The sequence below is a fragment of the Gracilinanus agilis genome, chromosome 4, assembly GCF_016433145.1.
Source record: "Gracilinanus agilis isolate LMUSP501 chromosome 4, AgileGrace, whole genome shotgun sequence".
NCBI classification, from domain to species: domain Eukaryota; kingdom Metazoa; phylum Chordata; class Mammalia; order Didelphimorphia; family Didelphidae; genus Gracilinanus; species Gracilinanus agilis.
The window spans coordinates 237,916,373-237,937,059 of record NC_058133.1 but is presented as its reverse complement, the minus strand read 5'-3'; the positions used below and the strand labels follow the sequence as shown (position 1 = coordinate 237,937,059).

Below are 20,687 nucleotides of genomic sequence, written 5' to 3'. Positions count from 1 at the left end.
TAACTTATAGAGAAATGACATTTTACATAGTTCTAGGGAAAAATGCCTTATGTCAAAATGCACAATTTGGATTTAAGTTCCTGGAGATGAAGTCTAGTTGAATTGACTCCAGTGACATGCAAAATATAAATTAAACTTGTTTCTCAATTCTCTACCAATAAAATGAAACTAAACATATTTATGAAGCTATGGCAGGAGACAAATCATTTTAATCTTGTTATCATCTTTACAGTTGTTTAGCATCAATGGGGCAACATTAACAAGTCCTTGAGAAAATCACTCTGGAGAAAACAATAACATTATTACTTTCCTGTTATTAAAAACATTCTATATAACAATATCGATCAAGAATAGTTAAATAGCATTTAAAAATTGAAAGGGACAGGAATCTTTTAAGAAAATTGAGGCACTCAAAACAAAAGTAGGTAGGGCATCTAGAACTGAAAGCCAGGTCTAGAGATGGGAGGTCCTGTGTTTCAATCTGATCCCAGATACTTCCTAGCTGTGTGACTCTGGGAAAGTCACTTACCCTCTATTACCTAGGCCTTGCCATTCTTCTGCCTTGATGCCAATATACTGTATTGATTCTAAACAAAAAGCAGAAAAGCAAAGACTGGAAAAAGAAAGTATTGTAATAATTCTTTGAGTAACAAGTATAAAGAACAGATAAAGAGGCATTGAGGTTTAGCAGAAAGAATGCTCAACATCCATTTCTGGGTTCCTACTGGCTGCTTCACCTTAGGCAAGTCATTTAAACTTCTCTGAACTGGTTTCCAGTAGAAATGGGAATGATAAAACTCACATTAAAATAAAACAAAAACAGCAGTCTCTTTCTGAACCTAAGTTTCTTTCTTTCCCTTCTCAAATTTTCCTAGAAAGCTTTGCCTGGATCTTTCTCTAACTCATATCACATTCTAACTTAGACTGGAAGATTATAAATTTAGAACTAGATTTAGAACTTATAAATCATGTAGTACAGTGTATAATAATAAAATTTCTAACAAGCACACATATATGTGTGTAATTCTATATGTATATGTAAATGCTTACATATATGTTTAACATATTGCTTCAGAGGGTTGTTGTGAGGCAAATGCTTTTAAAAGTATAATGTGTTACATAGAAGTGAGCTACATAAATATGAGCAAACTGCCATTTAAAAAAGTTTCTAAACAATAGAAAAAATAGTAATCTTTCTTAAAAAATATAGCCCTTAATAAAACAACTCTTTTAAAGAAAAACTTTCATTTAATAGAAAATAATTGCTATTATTTTCACTTTTTCTACATTAAATTCACAAAGTACTCTCAATACAGAGAGTAGTCGGGTACCTAGCACTATGCTAGGAGCTATGGAATATACAAACGAGGTGGAAAGCGGAGTCCCTGCCTTCAAGGAGCATATGGTCTACCTGGGAACACAAACATTCATGAAAAAACTATAGTAAAATTACAGAGAAATGTCTTGGATTTTTTAAAAATATAAGTTCCTGGAAAAGCAGCTGCTCCCATTCTGTGGCACCCCCATGCAGCCATAGTTATGAAGTGATGCTGTGACAAATGAGGCAAGTAAAGCAGTTTAGAAATGTCACAGTGGTTGAGCCAAAATTCACTGTCTCATTCCAAAGACATGACTGGTTTTTGACCATATAAGCAAATGGCACCTGGGTTTACCATTTCACCTGAAACAAAGCCAGAGATTTATACATGAATAACATGATACTTAGAGATAAACTCGTAAGAGAAAAAGTGTGAGACTCATAAATCCTGAATTTTCACTGTTCTACTATTTTTTTCCCTCTTAAAGTTCTCTTCTGTGGAATCATAAATCATCTGCAACCATGAGTTCGGATGCTGAAATGGCCGTCTTTGGGGAGGCCGCTCCTTATCTCAGAAAGTCTGAAAAGGAAAGGATTGAGGCCCAGAACAAGCCTTTTGATGCTAAGTCATCTGTCTTTGTGGTGGATGCTAAAGAATCATTTGTAAAGGCTGTAGTTCAGAGTCGGGAAACTGGAAAGGTGACAGTGAAGACAGAAGGAGGAACGGTGAGTAAACTCTCTTTAGATGATTACAAATACTTTGTACCTGTTTCATTTATTTCACACCTGTTTTTCTATTTTCCCTGATAGACTGTAACTGTTAAAGATGATCAAATCTATCCTATGAACCCTCCCAAATATGACAAGATTGAGGACATGGCCATGATGACTCATTTGCATGAACCAGCCGTCCTGTATAACCTCAAAGAGCGTTATGCAGCCTGGATGATCTATGTGAGTATATTTTCAAAGAGTTCCTTTTCAGTTGAAAATTTTCATTTTATTTAGTTGGTTGTTCTTTGCTTCTATTTCCTTTTTCATGCAGACCTATTCAGGCCTCTTCTGTGTCACTGTCAACCCCTATAAGTGGCTGCCAGTGTATAATGCAGAGGTGGTAACTGCCTACAGGGGCAAAAAGCGACAGGAGGCTCCTCCCCACATATTTTCCATCTCTGACAATGCCTATCAATTCATGCTAACTGGTGAGTGATTCAGTTGTTTGTAATATTGGTTATGTCATCAGTTATTGTGTATAGTAGGTATTTGAGGCTTTTATTTATAGTATCTCTTTATAATTATGTGCCCTTTGCAAAGAGTAATAAAATTCAGAATAAGAGACAACTATTAGAGAACAATCAGGATGTTATTTTTTAAGTCAAAGCTCTCAAGAGCCTTTACTACTTATTTGTCAGCCATTTTTAGAAATTATAAGAGTTCTTAAAATATATTATATTATATGCATAAAGATAATACATCATTGGCCCATTTTCAAAAGGGCATAAACTTTGAATTTCTAGTACTAGTGATGTATAGTACCGATCCATCCATTACTTCTCATTTGGTCTTGCTTTTAACTCAAAACACACTTATGATAGGGGGCAGCTGGGTAGCTCAGTGGAATGAGAACCAGGCCTAGAGATGGGAGGTCCTAGGTTCAAATCTAGCCTCAGACACTTCCCAGCTGTGTGACTCTGGGCAAGTCACTTGACTCCCATTGCCTACCCTTACCACTCTTCTGCCTTGGAGCCAATACATAGTATTGACTCCAAGATGGAAGGTAAGGGCTAAAACAAACAAACAAACAAACAAAAAACACTTATGAGATAATTGACCAGAGTTTGGGGTATAGTCTGGGCCAAGAAATAGAATTTGCTCCCACTTCCTTTAGGAAGTTAACTGGTTTACATGAAGATAAAATTCCCAAACTTAGTCTCATGAATTAGCATCATATTTTACTATATACCAACTAAGCCAACAAGCTCAAACATGACTTAGTATAATTTACCAGAGACATAGAGTAGAAAGAGCCTGAATTCAAATCAGAGTCCTAGATTCAAATCCCATTTCTGCCATATACCACACAATTCTTTCTACCTGAATGACCTTGGGAGAATCACTTCCTCTCTCTAGGCTTTACTTTCTTCATCTGTAAAGTAAGAAGGTTCAACTAAATTATCTCTAAGGTCTTTTCTAGCACTGACTCCTATGATATTCCTATAGTCTTGATTGTTCTAATTAATCAAGGCCTGGAAGAAAATGCAAATTAAGCCTACAAGTGACAATGGGGGACAATTCTGCTAATCTAACATGTGATAACAGAAATTAAAACAAGCTAGTTTGTGTGTGTGTGTGTGTGTGTATGTGTATGTGTGTGTTTGTATGCTTAAGGAGATAACCATATTATGCTTTCTCACCACAAACAGAAGTTTTTGAGAGAAAAGTTTATATACCTACATTCAAGCAATAAAGGGTTTTCCTTTTTAAAAAGCCATCAAAATTCTTTTTTGTATTTCTGTTGATTTGTGAAATGATAGGAGTAAAATTCATTATATCATAAGCTTTCATCCAATTTAAAAAAAAAAGATAATTTAAACAGTCTCCAAAAGCCTATAAAACTGATGTAGATGTGGTCTAATACATTCAATTAAATTCATAAAATTATAAAATTTCAGAATTCTTGAGTTGGAATGGAATCTCCCTGGCCATCTAGTCCAACAAATATCCCCCACTAATTCTTATTAAAACATGTCTATAGTGGGCAGCTGGGTAGCTCAGTGGATTGAGAGTCAGGCCTAGAGACGGGAGGTCATAGGTTCAAATCCGGCCTCAGACACTTCCCAGCTGTGTGACCCTGGGCAAGTCACTTGACCTCCATTGCCCACCCTTACCACTCTTCCACCAAGGAGCCAATACACAGAAGTTAAGGGTTTAAAAAAAAATAAAACATTTCTATAGTCTTCCAACTTCAGTTTGAAGACCTTCTGTGAATGGAAATCAACCAAAGTTTGAGGCAACTCATTCCAGTTTTGAACAGTTCTATTTTCCTTTTTATACTTCCACTGGATCTTAAATACATTTATTACTAGAGAGTCTGTATTTTTGAGCAAGGAAGAGACATGGTGAGAGATATGTGTGAGAGACAGGTAGATTATTTTATATCTGTATGAGGAGGGAACAAGAAGTCTAATTAGGAGGCTATTACAATAGCTCTTCTAGAAACAGAATTAGGGTCAAAAGCAAAATCCTTCTGAAGGACCTCCAGTGACTTCTCATTATATCTAAACTACTTTGTTTAACTCTTTATGACAGTCCTGCCTTGTTAAGTCTTCTTAGAATATGTTCTTTTAGTCTGCTTGCAATTCCTCAAATACAACTCTCCATCTCTTCTCTCCAACTGTCCTCCATGTCTAGAATGTACTCATCTCAAAACTCGGGATGTCTTCCCTGGTCCCCACCCTCCATCATACACTCTTCCATCACAGCTGCTAATGCCTTGTGCTCTCAGAGTACTTTTTATCTATTTTGTAGATATTTTGAATCTACCTAGTTGTTTACATATATCCCTATCATTAAAATGTAAGCTTCCTGAGGCAGGGGCTGTGTTTTTGCCTTTCATTGTTGTTCTGGCACTTAGGATAGTCTGGCATATAGCATTTGCTTAATAAATGCTTGTTGACTGAGTACTAAATACTCATACTAAAATGCTGACACTGAAATCCAATACACCACTCTATTGACTGTCAAAATGTCTTTGCCAGGTTGTCAGTACAGGTGGGTTATTCACTTGCTAAATGTCCCTCACTTTCTTTTATCTTTCAGATAGGGAGAATCAGTCTATCTTAATCACGTAAGTATTTTTATGCTAATACTACTGAGGCATTTTAGCAGTTAGGAAAACAAGACAAGAAAAGTAGAAAATTTCTTCAGTCATTTAGCAAAGCAGAAGCAAAATCAAAGCAGGTCTACACAGCACTTTTTGTTTTCATCTAAGTTTTAGATTCATCTAAATATAGAATTATGATCAGAGGGGGCCTGGAGAGATTGTGTGTGTGTGTGTGTGTGTGTGTGTGTGTGTGTGTGTGAGAGAGAGAGAGAGAGAGAGAGAGAGAGAGAGAGAATGAGAGAGAGAGACTAGTTTACAAAGCATTTGGCATGCTGTTTTACAATACAGGCAACAACCCAAGGAACTTCCAGCCTAGTCTTGGTCCATGAGCTACTAAGAACAAGAGGAGAAGCTGAGTTTGATCTGAAATAATAACAACTTGCATTTATGTAGCACTTTAAAGGCCTACTAAACAGTTTCCTTATGAAAGCCTGGAAAGGTAGATAGTTCAAATACTAATAGCTCTGTTTTACTGAGGCTGAACAATTAATGATCATACTAACAATGTTAAAGCTAGGATTCAAATCCAGAACTTCTAAATCTTAGTTTTGTTTACTATTTCATGTGTCTTTTAAAAGTATTAACATAAATGTTAACATGAGAAGCACTGAAGTTTTGAATCATAAGAAACCTGTGTTTTTATTTTTGTTTTAGTCTACCTATTCCAGAAAGGGAGCTCTCTTAACTCTCACAGTACTTACTAGCGAATAGAAGATATCACATTTTAAAAAGAATACCCAGAGCAATGCACAGTATAGGGATCTTTTTGCAGCTTCCAGAACATGTAGCTAGTTGAAAAAATGTCATGACTGCTAGTAAAGAAAGTTATTATCAGGCTCTGCTCAAGATAGACTGGTCCTTGTATTTCTAAGCTTCGTTGAGAGCAAGGTAGAGCTATTATTCTTCATATTTCTCACCATCTAGAAAAATGGTTATAGTACCTTAATTTTCTCCCTTACAGAAAATGCCTAGTGCATAGCAAAATGCTTTCAGAGCTTAGCACAGTGTCTGGCACATAGTAGGTGCTTAACAAATGCTAGTAATATAAGGTATTGACTAGAATTTAAATTCAGCTTTAACATTCTGTGATTTCTTTTTCAATAAGAAGGTACTGAATGATATATATATATATATGCCTTGTGGAAAATGGAATGGAGAGAAGTAAAGAAAGGGAAAATAAAAGAAATACAAGGAATGATCTCTGCCTTTTAGGAGCTTATAGTTTTGTTAGAAAGATAAGAAATATGTCATTACATAACAATGCAAAGTAGCATATATGGCCAAACGAAAGCTAGATAGCACAGCAGATAGGGTGCTGTATGTTCAGAAAGAGGAGTCAGATATTACATCAGGCACTTACTACCTTACTCAGACATTCTACTTATACTAATTAGCTCACCTTTGTCTGTCTCATTTTTTTTTGTCAGTAAAATGGGGATAATTGGATTTGCCTCCCAGGGTTGTTGTGAGGATAAAATAAGACAATGTTTGTAAAGCACTTTGCAAACCTTAAAGTGCTACAAAAATGCTACTCATTATTATGTGTGTGTGGTGCAAATAAATTCTATGGAAATTTCTAATAAAAAATAATTTTATTTTAGTAGTGACCACAATGTGGGTAACTTGTGCTTATCACGTACATCTCTTTTTCCCTCACTTCCTTGGACAAAACCACTGCCAATTCCATATTTTTCTACTTCTATTAAGTGTGAAGCTGGAAGAATGTCAGGTACCCAAGGTAAAGACCTGGAGAAAGAAGGGTCATAGATGTAGAGCTTGAATCCAGTGTTTTTTGTTTTGTACTAGTAGGAAGATGCTTCTAGGTTAGGATGACTACTGTTTCTCTGACTGAAGCTCTTGACCTTATATTTATTATGATTTCTGCTTGGTAGTGGAGAATCTGGTGCTGGAAAGACTGTTAACACCAAACGTGTCATTCAGTACTTTGCAACAATTGCAGTGACTGGAGAGAAGAAGAAGGAGGAGCCTGGAAAGATGCAGGTAAGTCTGTTCCCAGAGTTAGAATAAAATCTCTTCCTTTGTTCTCAGGTGTACATATAAAACCCCTGATATAATAATTTGTTCCTTTTAAGGGGACACTAGAAGATCAAATCATTAGCGCCAATCCATTGCTGGAGGCTTTTGGAAATGCCAAGACCGTGAGAAATGATAACTCTTCTCGATTTGTAAGTTTTTTGATCCCTTTTAAATAACCAGTCTTTGGTATTTATTTCTACTGGCATAGCCAACAATTTAATAAACATATTTGTTTACCTTCTACATTTTTATAGCTATCCTTTTTTTTCCATTTCAAGGGTAAATTTATTAGGATCCACTTTGGTACTACTGGGAAACTGGCTTCAGCAGACATTGAAACATGTAAGTAATTACAATGAACCACAAAAAAAGTATTTTGGGGTTACTTTGCACTATCCCAGAAGTAAGTGGATTTCAGCAGATTACAATTGATTTCCTGAATCCCTTGACAAATTCCATAGCTTTAAAAAATGAATCATAAATTTATGCAATCTGAATTTCTTTATTAACTTCTGATTTTGTTAATTATGCATTCTCTTTCAGATCTGCTGGAGAAGTCTAGGGTTACCTTCCAGCTAAAGGCTGAAAGAAGCTACCATATATTTTATCAGATCATGTCAAACAAAAAACCAGAACTGATTGGTAATTAATAGAGGAAAAAGAAAATAGCTTTTAACAACAGTTCGGTGTTTTCCAATATTTTAAGACATACCTTCTTCCTTACCTACAGAGATGCTTTTGATCACTACCAACCCATATGACTATGCCTTTGTTAGTCAAGGGGAGATAACTGTTCCCAGCATTGATGACCAGGAAGAGCTAATTGCTACTGATGTAAGTAAATGAAAGGAGACAAAGTTAACCAGTTTTCTAGTACTATATATAGAATTACAGAACTAAATTCCTTGCAGAGTGCTGTTGATATCCTGGGCTTCAGTGCTGATGAAAAAGTATCCATTTACAAGCTTACGGGGGCTGTAATGCATTATGGGAACATGAAATTCAAGCAAAAGCAGCGAGAGGAACAAGCTGAGCCAGATGGCACTGAAGGTATTAACTAAATCCTCATCTACTTTCAAATAACTGCAAATATAACTGGGGAAAAAAAAGGAATCTTGTCCTCAACTTATGTTACCCTTGAAATTGTATTCTTAAAATTTCCTCTAGAAAAAGGAAACTCATCATCAAAAATCATTTACTTGGAGCAGCTAGGTGACTCAGTGAACTGAGAGCCAGGCCTAGAGATGGGAGGTCCTAGGTTCAAATCTGACCCCAGCAAGTCACTTAACTGCCATTGTCTAGCCCTTACCACTCTTCTGCGTTAGAACCAATTACAGTATTGATTCTAAGATGGAAGGTAAGGGCTTAAAAAAGTTATTTACTGATTATCTAGTATAATTATTATTTATTGATTATCACTAGTATATGAAGAACTCTGTGATGAAAGCATCTACATGATAAAAAAGATATGTATATTACATGGTCCCTAATCTCAAGGAGTGTTTAAACTAGTTAGGATATAAATCTGTAAAAAGATTGGTTCTAGAGTGCACTAAATACTTAATGAGTGATACTGACAATTAATGGAAAAGCTCAGAGGTTAAAGGCATCATGGAGGATGTAGCACCTCTACATATTTAAGAATTAAGTATTCAAATATTTAAGAATTACTGCTGAATTTATGATGAAGAGATAGGCCACAGATGACAACATTATGTACTCAAAAGGAGAGAATCTCAAGACCTGGATTTAAATCTTGGCTCTTCTCTTTGTGTAACCTTGAACACATTACAAACTCTCATCTATAAAATAAGGAGCTTGGACTAGATGCTCTTTGAGATTCCTTCTGACTCTAAAATCCTGTGATTCTTATGGAAAGCTATCTCTGTGAGTATATTTGAATTAAAGGCAGAGTTGTCAAGGAGTGTTTGAAAAATAGTCTTGAAACCATTGTAGTCTTTTTTGTGTTGTTTTAAAAGACCTTCAGTAGTTGAATGTTTCAGGTATCTACAACTGCATTGGTAGGAGTGCCCCTTCATCTCACACAAATCTAATAATGATAACAAAAACCTTTAAATAGTTCAATAATTTCAACAACATTTTAGCTTTATTGTCACATTTGATTTAGTAGATAATTATAAAGTCAAGCCAACAAACATTTTTTAAGAACTCACTATGTACCAGGTACTCTGGTAATTGATAAGCATTGGAAATTAAAAGAAAGACAAAAACAATGCCTTCCCTGAAGGAACTCACAATTTAATGGAGGAGATACTATGCAAACAATTATGGGGGAAAAAAGACATATAAATGATAAATTGAAAATAAAGTTAAAGGAAAGGCACTAACATTAAGGGGAACCAGGAAAGTCTTCTTCAAGAAAGTAAGATTTTAATTGGGATTTGAAGGGAATAAGGAAAGTCAGGAAGAAGAGATAATGAGCAAGAAAATTTCTCTCATGGGGAACAACCAATAAAAAGCTATATCATTGGAAAATAGAATATCTTTTTCAATATAAAACAACGAAGCTAGAATGGAATATGTAAAGGACTGTCAAATATAAGAATAATACTGGAAAGGTAGAAAGGGATCATGCTATGAAGGACTTTAAAAGGAATAGGGAGCTACTGGAATTAAATGAAGAGGGAATCATATGAATCACTGTAGTGTCTGAGTGGAGAATGGACTGGATTAAGGAGAGACTTGAAGGAAAGAAACCAAAAGACCATTATAATAGTCCAGGCATATAGCTAGTCTAGGCAGTCAGAGGAGAAAAGGGGGCTTATGTAAGAAATGTTACAAATGTATAATACACAGGTCTTAGCAATAGATTGGATAAGGAGTAGGAGAGAGAATTAGGAATCAATAATGCTGTAAGCCTAGATGACAGAGAGGATAATAGTGTTCTCTGCAGTAAGAGAGAAGTTAGGAAGAAAGAAGGGTTTTGGGGAAGAGATAAAGAGATAAAGAGTTTTGGACATGCTGAGTTTTAAGATGTCTGCATTACATCCAGTTCAAAATGTCCAATAAGTAGTTGGAAATACAAGACCTGTAAGTCAGAAGAGAGGTTAGGATTACATAAATAGATCTAAGTACGGTCTGCATAGAGATAATAATTGAGTCTAAGAATGTTGATAGGATTACCAAGCAAAATAGTATGGAGGAAGATGAAGATGAAAAGACAGCCAGCCTACGGCATAGATATCTTGGGGGATATCTATATGTAGCAAGGGTAACTTGTTTGAAGAAAAAGAGACCAAAATGGAGTGGTCAAATAGATAAAAGTAGAACGAGGAAGAGAGCAATATCATGAAAACTTAGAGAGAAGTGAATATCCAGGGTAGAATATGACTATGTATTTAAGTTTACAAAGAAGTCAAGAAGGATAAGGAATGAGAATCCTACTTGATAATTTAGAGATCACTGATGCCTTTGAAAAGAACATTTTCAAATTGCATGGTGAGTTCAAAAGCCAGAAAACAGAATTAATGAGAGTAAAAGTAAAGGAAAGTGGAGGGTTGGAGTCACAGATGATGAGTGGTTTTCTAAAGGAGTTTAGCCACAAAAGATATAGAATGAAACCAGGTAAGGGCTGATTAATCATGTGAGGAATTTTTGATAATGGAGAGAGAATGGGCACATATAGGCAGCAGTGAAGCAAGGAAAGATTAAAGATTAGTGAGATTAGAGATAATCTTCTGGAGAAAATGAGATGGAATGATATCACTTTTGCATACAGAGGGGTTTCCTTTGGCAAGAAGAAGAATGTGAGACAGTGGAGAAGGAAGAGATAGTGGCTGAAGACATCTGGGTAAATGCAAGATAAAGATGATGAGAGGAAACTTTCAGTGAATACCCTAATGTTTTTCAGTGAAATATGATTTGAGATTTTAAACTGAAATGGTTGGGGGAAAGGAGAAATGAGAGTTTTGAGAAACAATGAAAATTTAGGAAAAGTCACTGTGGTGAATTGGTTAGTGATTCAATTAAAGAAGAGTAAAAGGATTGCCTTGCTGCAATGAGAGACCAGTTGAGATTATGTGAAAATAAGATTATAATGGACCCAAGCAGCACAGTTTTATGATTTTCTCCAGCTATGTTCAGCAACATGTGAATAGAAGCAAAAGCATCAGAGAGTGGTAGTCATCTAAGACTTGGATTTGCCAGGACAAGATTTGTAATAGGATAAGGAAGCAAGAGCTCAGGAGAATAGGTTGAACCGGTTCATTAAGTGATTAAGATGGGGAAAGGGGAAAGAGTATAAGCAGTATAGGAGTGATGGGATAAGAGAGAATTAGGAGATGGAGGGACTGGAGGTCATGGTGAGGAAAAAAGAATTTTATAATCTTTAAGGGAAAGATAAGATGATAAAATATTATAAGGTAAGGAATTTCGGAGTTCATGAATATGTAAAAGGATGGGAAGAGGTTTACTAAAAAAATGTTGTTATCGTGTGGTCAAGGTCTTGATAACATTTTCTTAAATCAGTTATTCCGGTTAACAGATAAAAATATACAATTTGTAATTGGACCTATATTTGAAGTTTGTTAGACTCACCAGAGCTTGCTGTGGACTTTGAGAGTCATTGTCCACGCTATACAATGATAAGACTTGAGAGGTTTAAAAAGTTTGTTTTTAATAAATGATTTTCAAGATCAGCATGGTACAGTGGATGGAGCCTTGGAATTGAGTCAGAGAAAAATCTGAGTTGAAAACCTGCCTTGGAAACTGAATTGCCTGTATCTAATAAAAATTATTAAGCAGAACTGAGAGAACATTATACATGATAATAGCAATATCATATGATGATTATCTGTGAAAACTTGGCTACTCTCAGCAATGCAATGATCTGGGACAATCCTGAATGACTTATGACAGGGAATGCTATCCACCTCCAGAGAAAGAACTGTTAGAGTCATTTTTCACATCAGTGTATTTATTTTTTTATTTTGGGGTTTTTGTTATGTATGAATTTGCTCTTACAATGATCAATATGGAAATGTGTTTTACATGACAATAAAAATACCTAAAAATAAAATAGAAAATCAAATAAATAGTTTTCTATGGCCTATTATATTTTCTTTCTTCACTCACAGTTGCTGATAAGGCTGCCTACCTCCAAAGTCTGAATTCTGCTGACCTCCTCAAAGCTTTATGCTACCCTAGAGTAAAAGTCGGCAATGAATATGTTACCAAAGGCCAGACTGTACAGCAGGTAAATTAGTTCCTTAAATATAGATTTAGTTATCAATTAGTCAATCAAGCAATGAACAAATATTTATTAATTATACATACAAAATAAATATGTGTGGCAGTTCTCTAATTAAGACAGCAATTTTATGTTGATTGACTTATCTGTACTTCAAGGTGATCAATTCTGTGGGTGCCCTGGCTAAAGCTGTCTATGAGAAAATGTTCCTGTGGATGGTCACTCGTATCAATCAGCAGTTGGACACCAAGCAGCCCAGACAGTACTTCATTGGCGTCCTGGACATTGCTGGCTTTGAGATCTTTGATGTGAGTTAATAGTAATTTAGAAATTTTATGGGTTTTGGAGATTGTTCTCCATGAGATGACTATGAAAACTGGGGTTGAGAGAGGTATTAACCATATGTTTTAGTGGAAAACCTAGTCTCAAATTTTGTCTGGATAAAAGAGAGTTGAGTAATAATTGGCTGAGATGTGATGAAATCTGAGAAGTCATCTGGTTAGACAGGATGGTGATATGTCAAAACCATCCAAGTACACTGACAGAAGAAATAAAAGCAATCTAGATTGGTTTCAAAAGAAAGATTTCAATCATTCTTGTGGTATTTTTTTTTATTAAAGAAAAGTGGTTAGTTTGTTCAAAGATTTTAGGAGCTGAAAGTGTAAACCAGCAGGTGGATGGTATGACAGAGAAAGTTATCTCAAATACTGAAATACACTTCACTGTTAGCTGAGTGAGAAGCTAAGGGAAAAGTTCACTGAGTTCTTTGAACGAGTGTTAGTGGAAGTTTCAAAACAGGGCTGGAAAGTGGATGACCAATCAATCATCAAAGGAATGTTATAGCATCAGGACTACTAACATTGCATTGTCAGAGAAATATTGTAGTAGATTATTTATAAAATTATATTTGGGCATGACAAAATAAATGGAAAAATTTTTTGATTGCTTCTCTCTCTCTGGACTACAACTCAACCATTGTGATAAAGCTATGCCATCATATTTAACTTTGGGAATGTTTACTAAAAAATGAAAAGTATTTTATAATTGAGAAATTATAGTAGCATTTGCCTCACTTATGAGGAAGTTATTTGTCAGGAGACTTCATTTATCTAGAAAGTAGAACATAAAATTGAGAACTGGAAGGGACCTAATTTAAGCTCCTATTCTAGTTTGCAAGTTGGCAAAATCATTCAGATGTTAAGTAGCATAGTAAGATTGTCTCAATGTCCATTTACTAAAGTTTATATCTAGAAGAATCTCTACTTTTAATTAAGAAACAATTATAGTAACTGGTAGGACACAGAGTGGATTAGAAGGATAGGTCTGTTAGAATCAGGCATGGTGACAGAAACAAAAAATGACAGCTGAGAGCCTGTCAGGAAGGAAAGAGACAGAAAAACTTTTTTAAAAGCAGGTGCAAGAATTCAAAAAGCAGAGCAGTCTGTAGATGTTGAACAGAGCATTAAACAGCCTTTGCATAGTTCAATAGTACCCACAGGCATTGTTGTATAATTATATCTTAGAACTCATGTTGCCCCTGATCTTGAATTAGTGATGAATAAATTGTCAAGAAGAAATTGAACTATGTTCAGTGTATTCTGCTTAAGAACTCGCTGAAGTATTGATACATTTTAGCATGGTTTTTCTCCCAAGTAGTTAAAATACTGGAAAATATTCAACTTAGACAGAACATCTCATTCTCTAATGATGCAATGTAAATGAGATACTTCTATATGTATTCAGTTCAACAGCCTCGAGCAGCTGTGCATCAACTTCACCAATGAGAAACTGCAACAGTTTTTCAACCACCACATGTTTGTGCTGGAGCAGGAGGAGTATAAGAAAGAAGGCATCGAGTGGGAGTTCATTGACTTTGGGATGGACCTGGCTGCCTGCATTGAACTCATTGAGAAGGTGTGTTTAGCCAATGATTAATCAGAAAGCTTAACGGCCTTCAATAAAAACTGACTGTGGCCTTTGAAAGAGAAAGATAATATTTTTTATCATATGCTATGGTTAAAGATTTGCTTTTTTTCTCACAAATGAAATCAGCAAAAAAATCTTTCATACAATAATCCCTGGATTTGAATACACAGACAAGATAGATAGACACATATATAATATCACATATGTGCATATGCATATACATATGCATACACAAACATTTATGCCTACATATACATATTTAGACTTGAACCATGCTTGTGATTGTCCAAGAATAGGGAATTCCCAGTAAGGGAAACTCTATTCTATAAGACATAAGACATATAAGAACTTTCTCTATTTTAGAGAGTAGCCTGGAACGATGAGAGTTTAAATGACTTGTCCCAGGTCCCACAGTATAAGAGGCAGGATTTGAACTCAGGTCTTCCCGACTCTAAGACCAGCTCTCCCTATCTCTTAGCTTCAAAACCTCTCACACAGAACATGAGATTGAGTCCTGTCTCTGCCCCTTGATCTAGATGACCTTGAGAAAGTTGCTTCTCTAAACCTTAGCTTAGTTATTTATAAATACATTCTTTCTACATATGTGTATATGTTATATATACATATGTATGAATGTGTTTTCTAGGGGAAGCTAGATGGCAGAGTAACAAAGAGATGGACCTAGAGTCAGGAAGACATAAGCTCAAATCTAGCCTCAAACATCTATAGCTGTGAACCTAAGCAAGTCACTAAAAACAAAACAAAACAAACAAACAAAAAAAACCCCTCTGTTTGCCTCAGTTTTCTCATCTGTAAAATGGGGATAAGACTAGTATCTATTTTCCCTTAGGCTGTTGTGAGGATCAAATGGGATAATAATTATAAAGTGTTTAGCACAGTGCCTGGCACATAGTTAAGTACTATATAAATGTTAGCATCTATTATTAGATTGTAATGTAATCTGTAAATAATACTTAAAATATGTGTATACATACGTAAGTAGATAGGTTGATAGACAGGTTTTCTTTTCTCTAAAAAGATGGAATTTGGGGATTTTTGTATATAAGAATTTTTTTTTGCATTTTAGGTCAATTTTAATGGAAATTGGGGGATATGGACTTTGTAATCTGAGACCTTTCAAAAAGTTTTTAATAAACATGGCAGATCCTTGGAACTTCACCCAAGGCACATTTACAATTACCTTGATTAATATTAATGAACTTACAATATTATTTCTATATATTCTACATACCAAATCAGAGAATCATAGATTTAGAGCTAGAAGGGTCATCAAAGATCAAGTCCACATGGTTCAACTCTTTTATTTTGCATAAAAGATAAGGAAACCCAGGAAAGCCGAGTGGCTTGTCAAAAGTTACCCAACATAGAAATAATAGAGGAAGGATTTGAACCCAGGTCCTCTCAATAAAAATCCCCGAGTGCTTGTCTCTATACCATGTTGTATCTTTCACTTAAGCCTCAACTCAGGCTATATCTGTTGTCCTTCTTTCAGCCAATGGGCATTTTCTCCATCCTGGAGGAAGAGTGTATGTTCCCCAAGGCAACAGACACATCTTTCAAGAACAAACTGTATGAGCAGCATCTAGGCAAATCCAACAACTTCCAGAAACCCAAGGTTGTCAAAGGAAAGGCTGAGGCCCACTTCTCCCTGGTACACTATGCTGGAACTGTGGACTACAACATTGCTGGTTGGCTGGATAAGAACAAAGACCCCCTGAATGAGACCGTGGTTGGACTGTACCAGAAATCCTCAATGAAAACTTTGGCGTTCCTCTTTTCTGGAGCAGCTGCTGCTGAAGCAGGTAATTTCTGTATAATTAACATTTTGTTATATTTATATGATACAAGCTGCAATTACCCTAGACGATGAAATATACTTTAATTACATGTGTTTTTTTTTCACCTTAGAGGCTGGTGGTGGAGGAAAGAAAGGTGGTAAGAAGAAGGGTTCCTCTTTCCAGACTGTGTCAGCTCTTTTCAGGGTACAATATTCTTTTTCCATCTATAATGTTTCAAATTTTAAATTACTCTATAGTTAATGGAAAAATTAACGAGATTACATAATCTATAGGTATAAATAATGTATTATGTAAGTACCCACATGATGCCTGGCACATAATAGATAGTTAATAATTGATTCTTATTTGATAATAACAACAGATTCTTAATTGATTGTTTATGTAGAAAGATGTGATACAGTGGAAGTCAGAAGAGAGATCAACAGACAAAGATAGTAAGATTAATATACTCAAAATGTATTGATACTTGATAAAGAGTAGAATTCCATGGATATGTGGAGAGGATAGGGCTATGTAGACATGAGAATAGATTAAGGAAGTCACAATAAAATCGGGAGAGAATTTTTCAGCAGTGGGAAATAAAAGAGTTGAAAAGCTGGGAGTCATTAAAAGGATAAAGGCATATATTCATTATTATTCAATAGACATTTATTAAGCAGCTACTATATATGCTTGTGCCACTAGGGCCAGAAAAAAATTTTTTTAATGATGTAGTTCATACCCACAAGGAGTTTACATTTCAAAAGAAAGTTGTTATAGTGCTGAAATTAGATGGTTGCAGAAATATTCAGTGGTACATTAATATCATACATTAAGAGCTACAATGGGCCTTAAATATTAACACACTCATTTTTCAAATAAAAGAACTGAGCCCCATGAAATGATAATTAGAAAAAATAACTGAAATTTTTAGAAAAAATTGGTTCTGTAATCCTTAGCAAATGCAGTGATATAGATTGACTATAGAAAATACAAGATTCCACAAAATCAGATTAAGAGATGGAATGGATTTTAGAGGCCATGTCCAATTCCCTCATTTACAAATGAGGAAACTTAGACCCAGAGATATTAAAGTGATTTGCCAAATGGGTCACACAGGAAGTAAATGACAGAACCAGTATTGGATTCAGTTACTCTGAAATACAATTTTTTGAAAATTTTCTGCATCTTAATCTATATAAAAGCATGATAATTATCTAATATCATATGAATAAAATAATATATTAATTCGATTATTCTTATTATATGGTCTCCTAGGAAAATTTAAACAAACTGATGACCAACCTAAGAAGCACTCATCCTCATTTTGTGCGATGTATCATTCCCAATGAAACCAAAACTCCTGGTAAGGACCTCTAGAATTAAAATTCAGTGCTTGACTTTTAGATTCTTATTTTGTGGCTATGATAACCACATGAGTTTTAATTGTTTCAGGTGCTATGGAACATGAACTTGTCCTTCACCAGCTAAGGTGTAATGGTGTGCTAGAAGGCATCAGAATCTGCCGGAAAGGATTCCCAAGCCGAATCCTGTATGCTGACTTCAAACAGAGGTCAGCTTTTTTTCCATTATGAATTAGCCTAAAATATTTGTTACTTACCAATATAATTCTGCTCTTCAAAGAAAAGCACTTTAAACAGAGTAGTGAAAACACTGGATTTGACTTTAGATGAGATAGACTTGACTGCCTTTTAAGAAATCATTTCCTTTCTGAATTTCACTTTCCCTTCTAGCTCTAAATTTAGAATTGAAAAAAGACCCCAGCTTTTTGATTTTATATCAAGAGACAAATCAATGTAATAAGATGTTAGTGACAAATTTAGCTCAATAAATCTAAAGACCTAAACCACCTTCAATATATAACAAAAAACATAAGTAGGAGAATATCATTATTATATGATCATAGTGCTTAATGTCTGCTCTATTTGTATAGTGGGACAAAGAGAAGATCCATCAGTTGATGATAGCAGTTTCATAAATTTGTTTTACTCCAACAGATACAAAGTGTTAAATGCAAGTGCTATTCCTGAAGGACAATTCATTGATAGCAAGAAGGCTTCTGAGAAGCTTCTTGGGTCTATAGATATTGACCACACCCAATATAAATTTGGCCACACTAAGGTAATAACTGTTAATTTTACCTAAGCCATATCCACTCAGCTTCTATTTTTTATAGAATGAAACCAATGATTTGTAATGACTCCTTTATGCAGGTCTTCTTCAAAGCTGGTCTTCTGGGTCTTCTAGAGGAGATGAGAGATGATAAGCTGGCACAACTTATTACCCGAACTCAAGCCATGTGCCGGGGTTTCTTAGCGAGAGTGGAGTACCAAAAGATGGTGGAAAGAAGGTAAACTAACTTGTTTATTCCAATTGGCATAATTCTTATAATTGGTCTACTTGGTCTGTTTTTACTTTGGATAACTCTAACATGCATTTTATTTTTTAAAAATGCACCCTATTGACTTTTTTTTTTTTGCTTTTTACATCACCTAAAATTTTCCTTGTATCCTTTCCCTGTGCCCTAGTCCATCTAACAAAGACCATATGCATTTTTGTATATTACAGAGAGTCCATCTTCTGCATCCAGTACAATGTCCGTTCCTTCATGAATGTCAAACACTGGCCTTGGATGAAGTTGTACTTCAAAATCAAACCTTTGCTAAAGAGTGCTGAGACAGAGAAGGAAATGGCCAACATGAAGGAAGAGTTTGAGAAAACTAAGGAAAACCTTGCAAAGGCAGAGGCTAAAAGAAAAGAACTAGAGGAAAAAATGGTAGCTTTGATGCAAGAGAAAAATGATTTGCAGCTCCAAGTACAATCTGTGAGTGTTACACATCACTTTACTGAGTCCTAGTCTAAAAGAGATAGAATCAGTTTTCAATATATGAATCTTAAAAAAATCTAATGCTTCTACTTGTATTACTACTTCTTTAATATTTATCAAGTCTTCTGCAATCAGAAACTAATGATGTTTCTCATATTCACATCATTTCTTAACTCAAGGAAAAAGTGTAGTAGCATTCCATTTTTATTCAGAAGGGTTTGGTTGAATTATGATTTCCAGAGAAAACAGGATGTACTAGAAAGAGCATTGAATCGGATTCTACTCTGAGCCTCCTTCTCTGAGGTAGCTAGGTGGCACTCTGGATAGAACACTAGACCTGAAATCAGGAAAACCAGAGTTCAAATTCAGCCTTAGACATGTACCAGCTGTGTGACCTTAGATGAGTCACTTAACTTCTGTCGGCCCCATTTTATTCCCCTGAAAAATGAGGATAATAATGGTACCTACCACCCAGGGATATATGGAGGACCAAGTGAAACAATATTTGTAAAATGCTTTGTAAACATTTTATCTAGGTTTACAACTTGAATTTAGTTAGAATTTTAATGTTTACAAAGGACTTTACACATATTATCTCATTTCATTCTCACAATAGCCCTATAAAGTAGATGATATTATTATTTCCATTTTTACAGATCAGGAAATTGTCTCAGAGAGATTAGGTAGTTTGATGATATCACATCACTGGTAGGTTCCTAAAGTAGAATTTGATCCTAAGTCAGCCTAATTCCCAAACCCTGGAACAATTCTTTGCTACTCAGCCCACAAGGCTGTTGTAAGGAAGGTACTTTGTAAACCTTAAAGATCCTTAGAAAAGCTGACTTTCATTCATTGTTATTGTTTACCTTCACAGAAATTCTTGTGACAATGAAGTGAGATAATGTATAGGAAAGTGTTCTGTAATCAATAAAATATTAAACAGATGTAAGCTCATTTTTTCCCTTTTATTTCACCCAGAGAAAGAGGACAGGCCACGTACTCTCAAATTTACTGTTGACAAGCCCTTGTGACTAAAGATTATTGACAATAGTACTAAAGTAGTTCTCTGGTTAGCTAGATAGCTGTTTTGACTTCTGGTCTCTCTAGTCACACAATAATGACTGATAATTGAAAAAGAAGTTTACATTCATATGGTGCTTTGAATACATCATCTTACTTGACCTCCATAGTAATCCATTCCCTTCATTTTAGTATTAAGTAAGCAGATTTCAGCATGCTTCTCCTCCTGAATAATATGTATATTATTTGTCTCAAATTTTTATCCCTTTTTCCAAAACAGAGTAGCACATAGGGTATTTTCAGTGAGACCCTTTCTGATTCTATCCCTTCTCTACTAAGTACTCACATGCCATTTCTAGGAAACACCTTCTAATACCAACATACTCTACCCCTCATCTGATAGTTCCTAGTCCCTTTGCCCTATCCCAAGGAAGAATGAAGACATCTACACCATCCCTATGTAAAAGAAATCCATGCGCTACTTATTTTCTGAAGATGAATTTGAAATAAGGAAAAGATGTTGATAATGATTAACTTTAAGAATTCTGAAATAAAGTCCTAGAATTTTATAAAATTACTAATCTAATTTTCCTATGAACAATTCAGAGACAGATCATGTTTTGGGAAATGTTATGAGATTGTATGTT

The 20,687-nt window shown here is 35.1% G+C and overlaps 1 protein-coding gene across 2 annotated transcripts in view; it reads left to right on the top strand.

Annotated features, from left to right (window-relative positions):
- The first annotated feature begins 1,825 nt into the window (after nt 1-1,825).
- Nucleotides 1,826-20,687, top strand: part of LOC123247512 (myosin-1) — a 32,923-nt gene continuing 14,061 nt past the window's right edge. The window contains exons 1-20 of one of the 2 annotated variants that reach the window (XM_044676425.1): nt 1,826-2,044; nt 2,129-2,272; nt 2,364-2,520; nt 5,138-5,165; nt 7,094-7,202; nt 7,295-7,387; nt 7,517-7,580; nt 7,782-7,880; nt 7,969-8,072; nt 8,150-8,288; nt 12,335-12,453; nt 12,606-12,755; nt 14,191-14,361; nt 15,887-16,192; nt 16,305-16,376; nt 17,451-17,538; nt 17,628-17,745; nt 18,191-18,314; nt 18,407-18,543; nt 18,762-19,017. In XM_044676425.1, the coding sequence (XP_044532360.1) occupies nt 1,841-2,044; nt 2,129-2,272; nt 2,364-2,520; nt 5,138-5,165; nt 7,094-7,202; nt 7,295-7,387; nt 7,517-7,580; nt 7,782-7,880; nt 7,969-8,072; nt 8,150-8,288; nt 12,335-12,453; nt 12,606-12,755; nt 14,191-14,361; nt 15,887-16,192; nt 16,305-16,376; nt 17,451-17,538; nt 17,628-17,745; nt 18,191-18,314; nt 18,407-18,543; nt 18,762-19,017 (2,682 nt within the window). In that variant the 5' untranslated portion in view covers nt 1,826-1,840. Of the gene's footprint in view, nt 2,045-2,128; nt 2,273-2,363; nt 2,521-5,137; nt 5,166-7,093; nt 7,203-7,294; nt 7,388-7,516; nt 7,581-7,781; nt 7,881-7,968; nt 8,073-8,149; nt 8,289-12,334; nt 12,454-12,605; nt 12,756-14,190; nt 14,362-15,886; nt 16,197-16,302; nt 16,377-17,450; nt 17,539-17,627; nt 17,746-18,190; nt 18,315-18,406; nt 18,544-18,761; nt 19,018-20,687 lie in introns of both variants that reach the window. The other variant, XM_044676424.1, reaches the window with a different exon arrangement.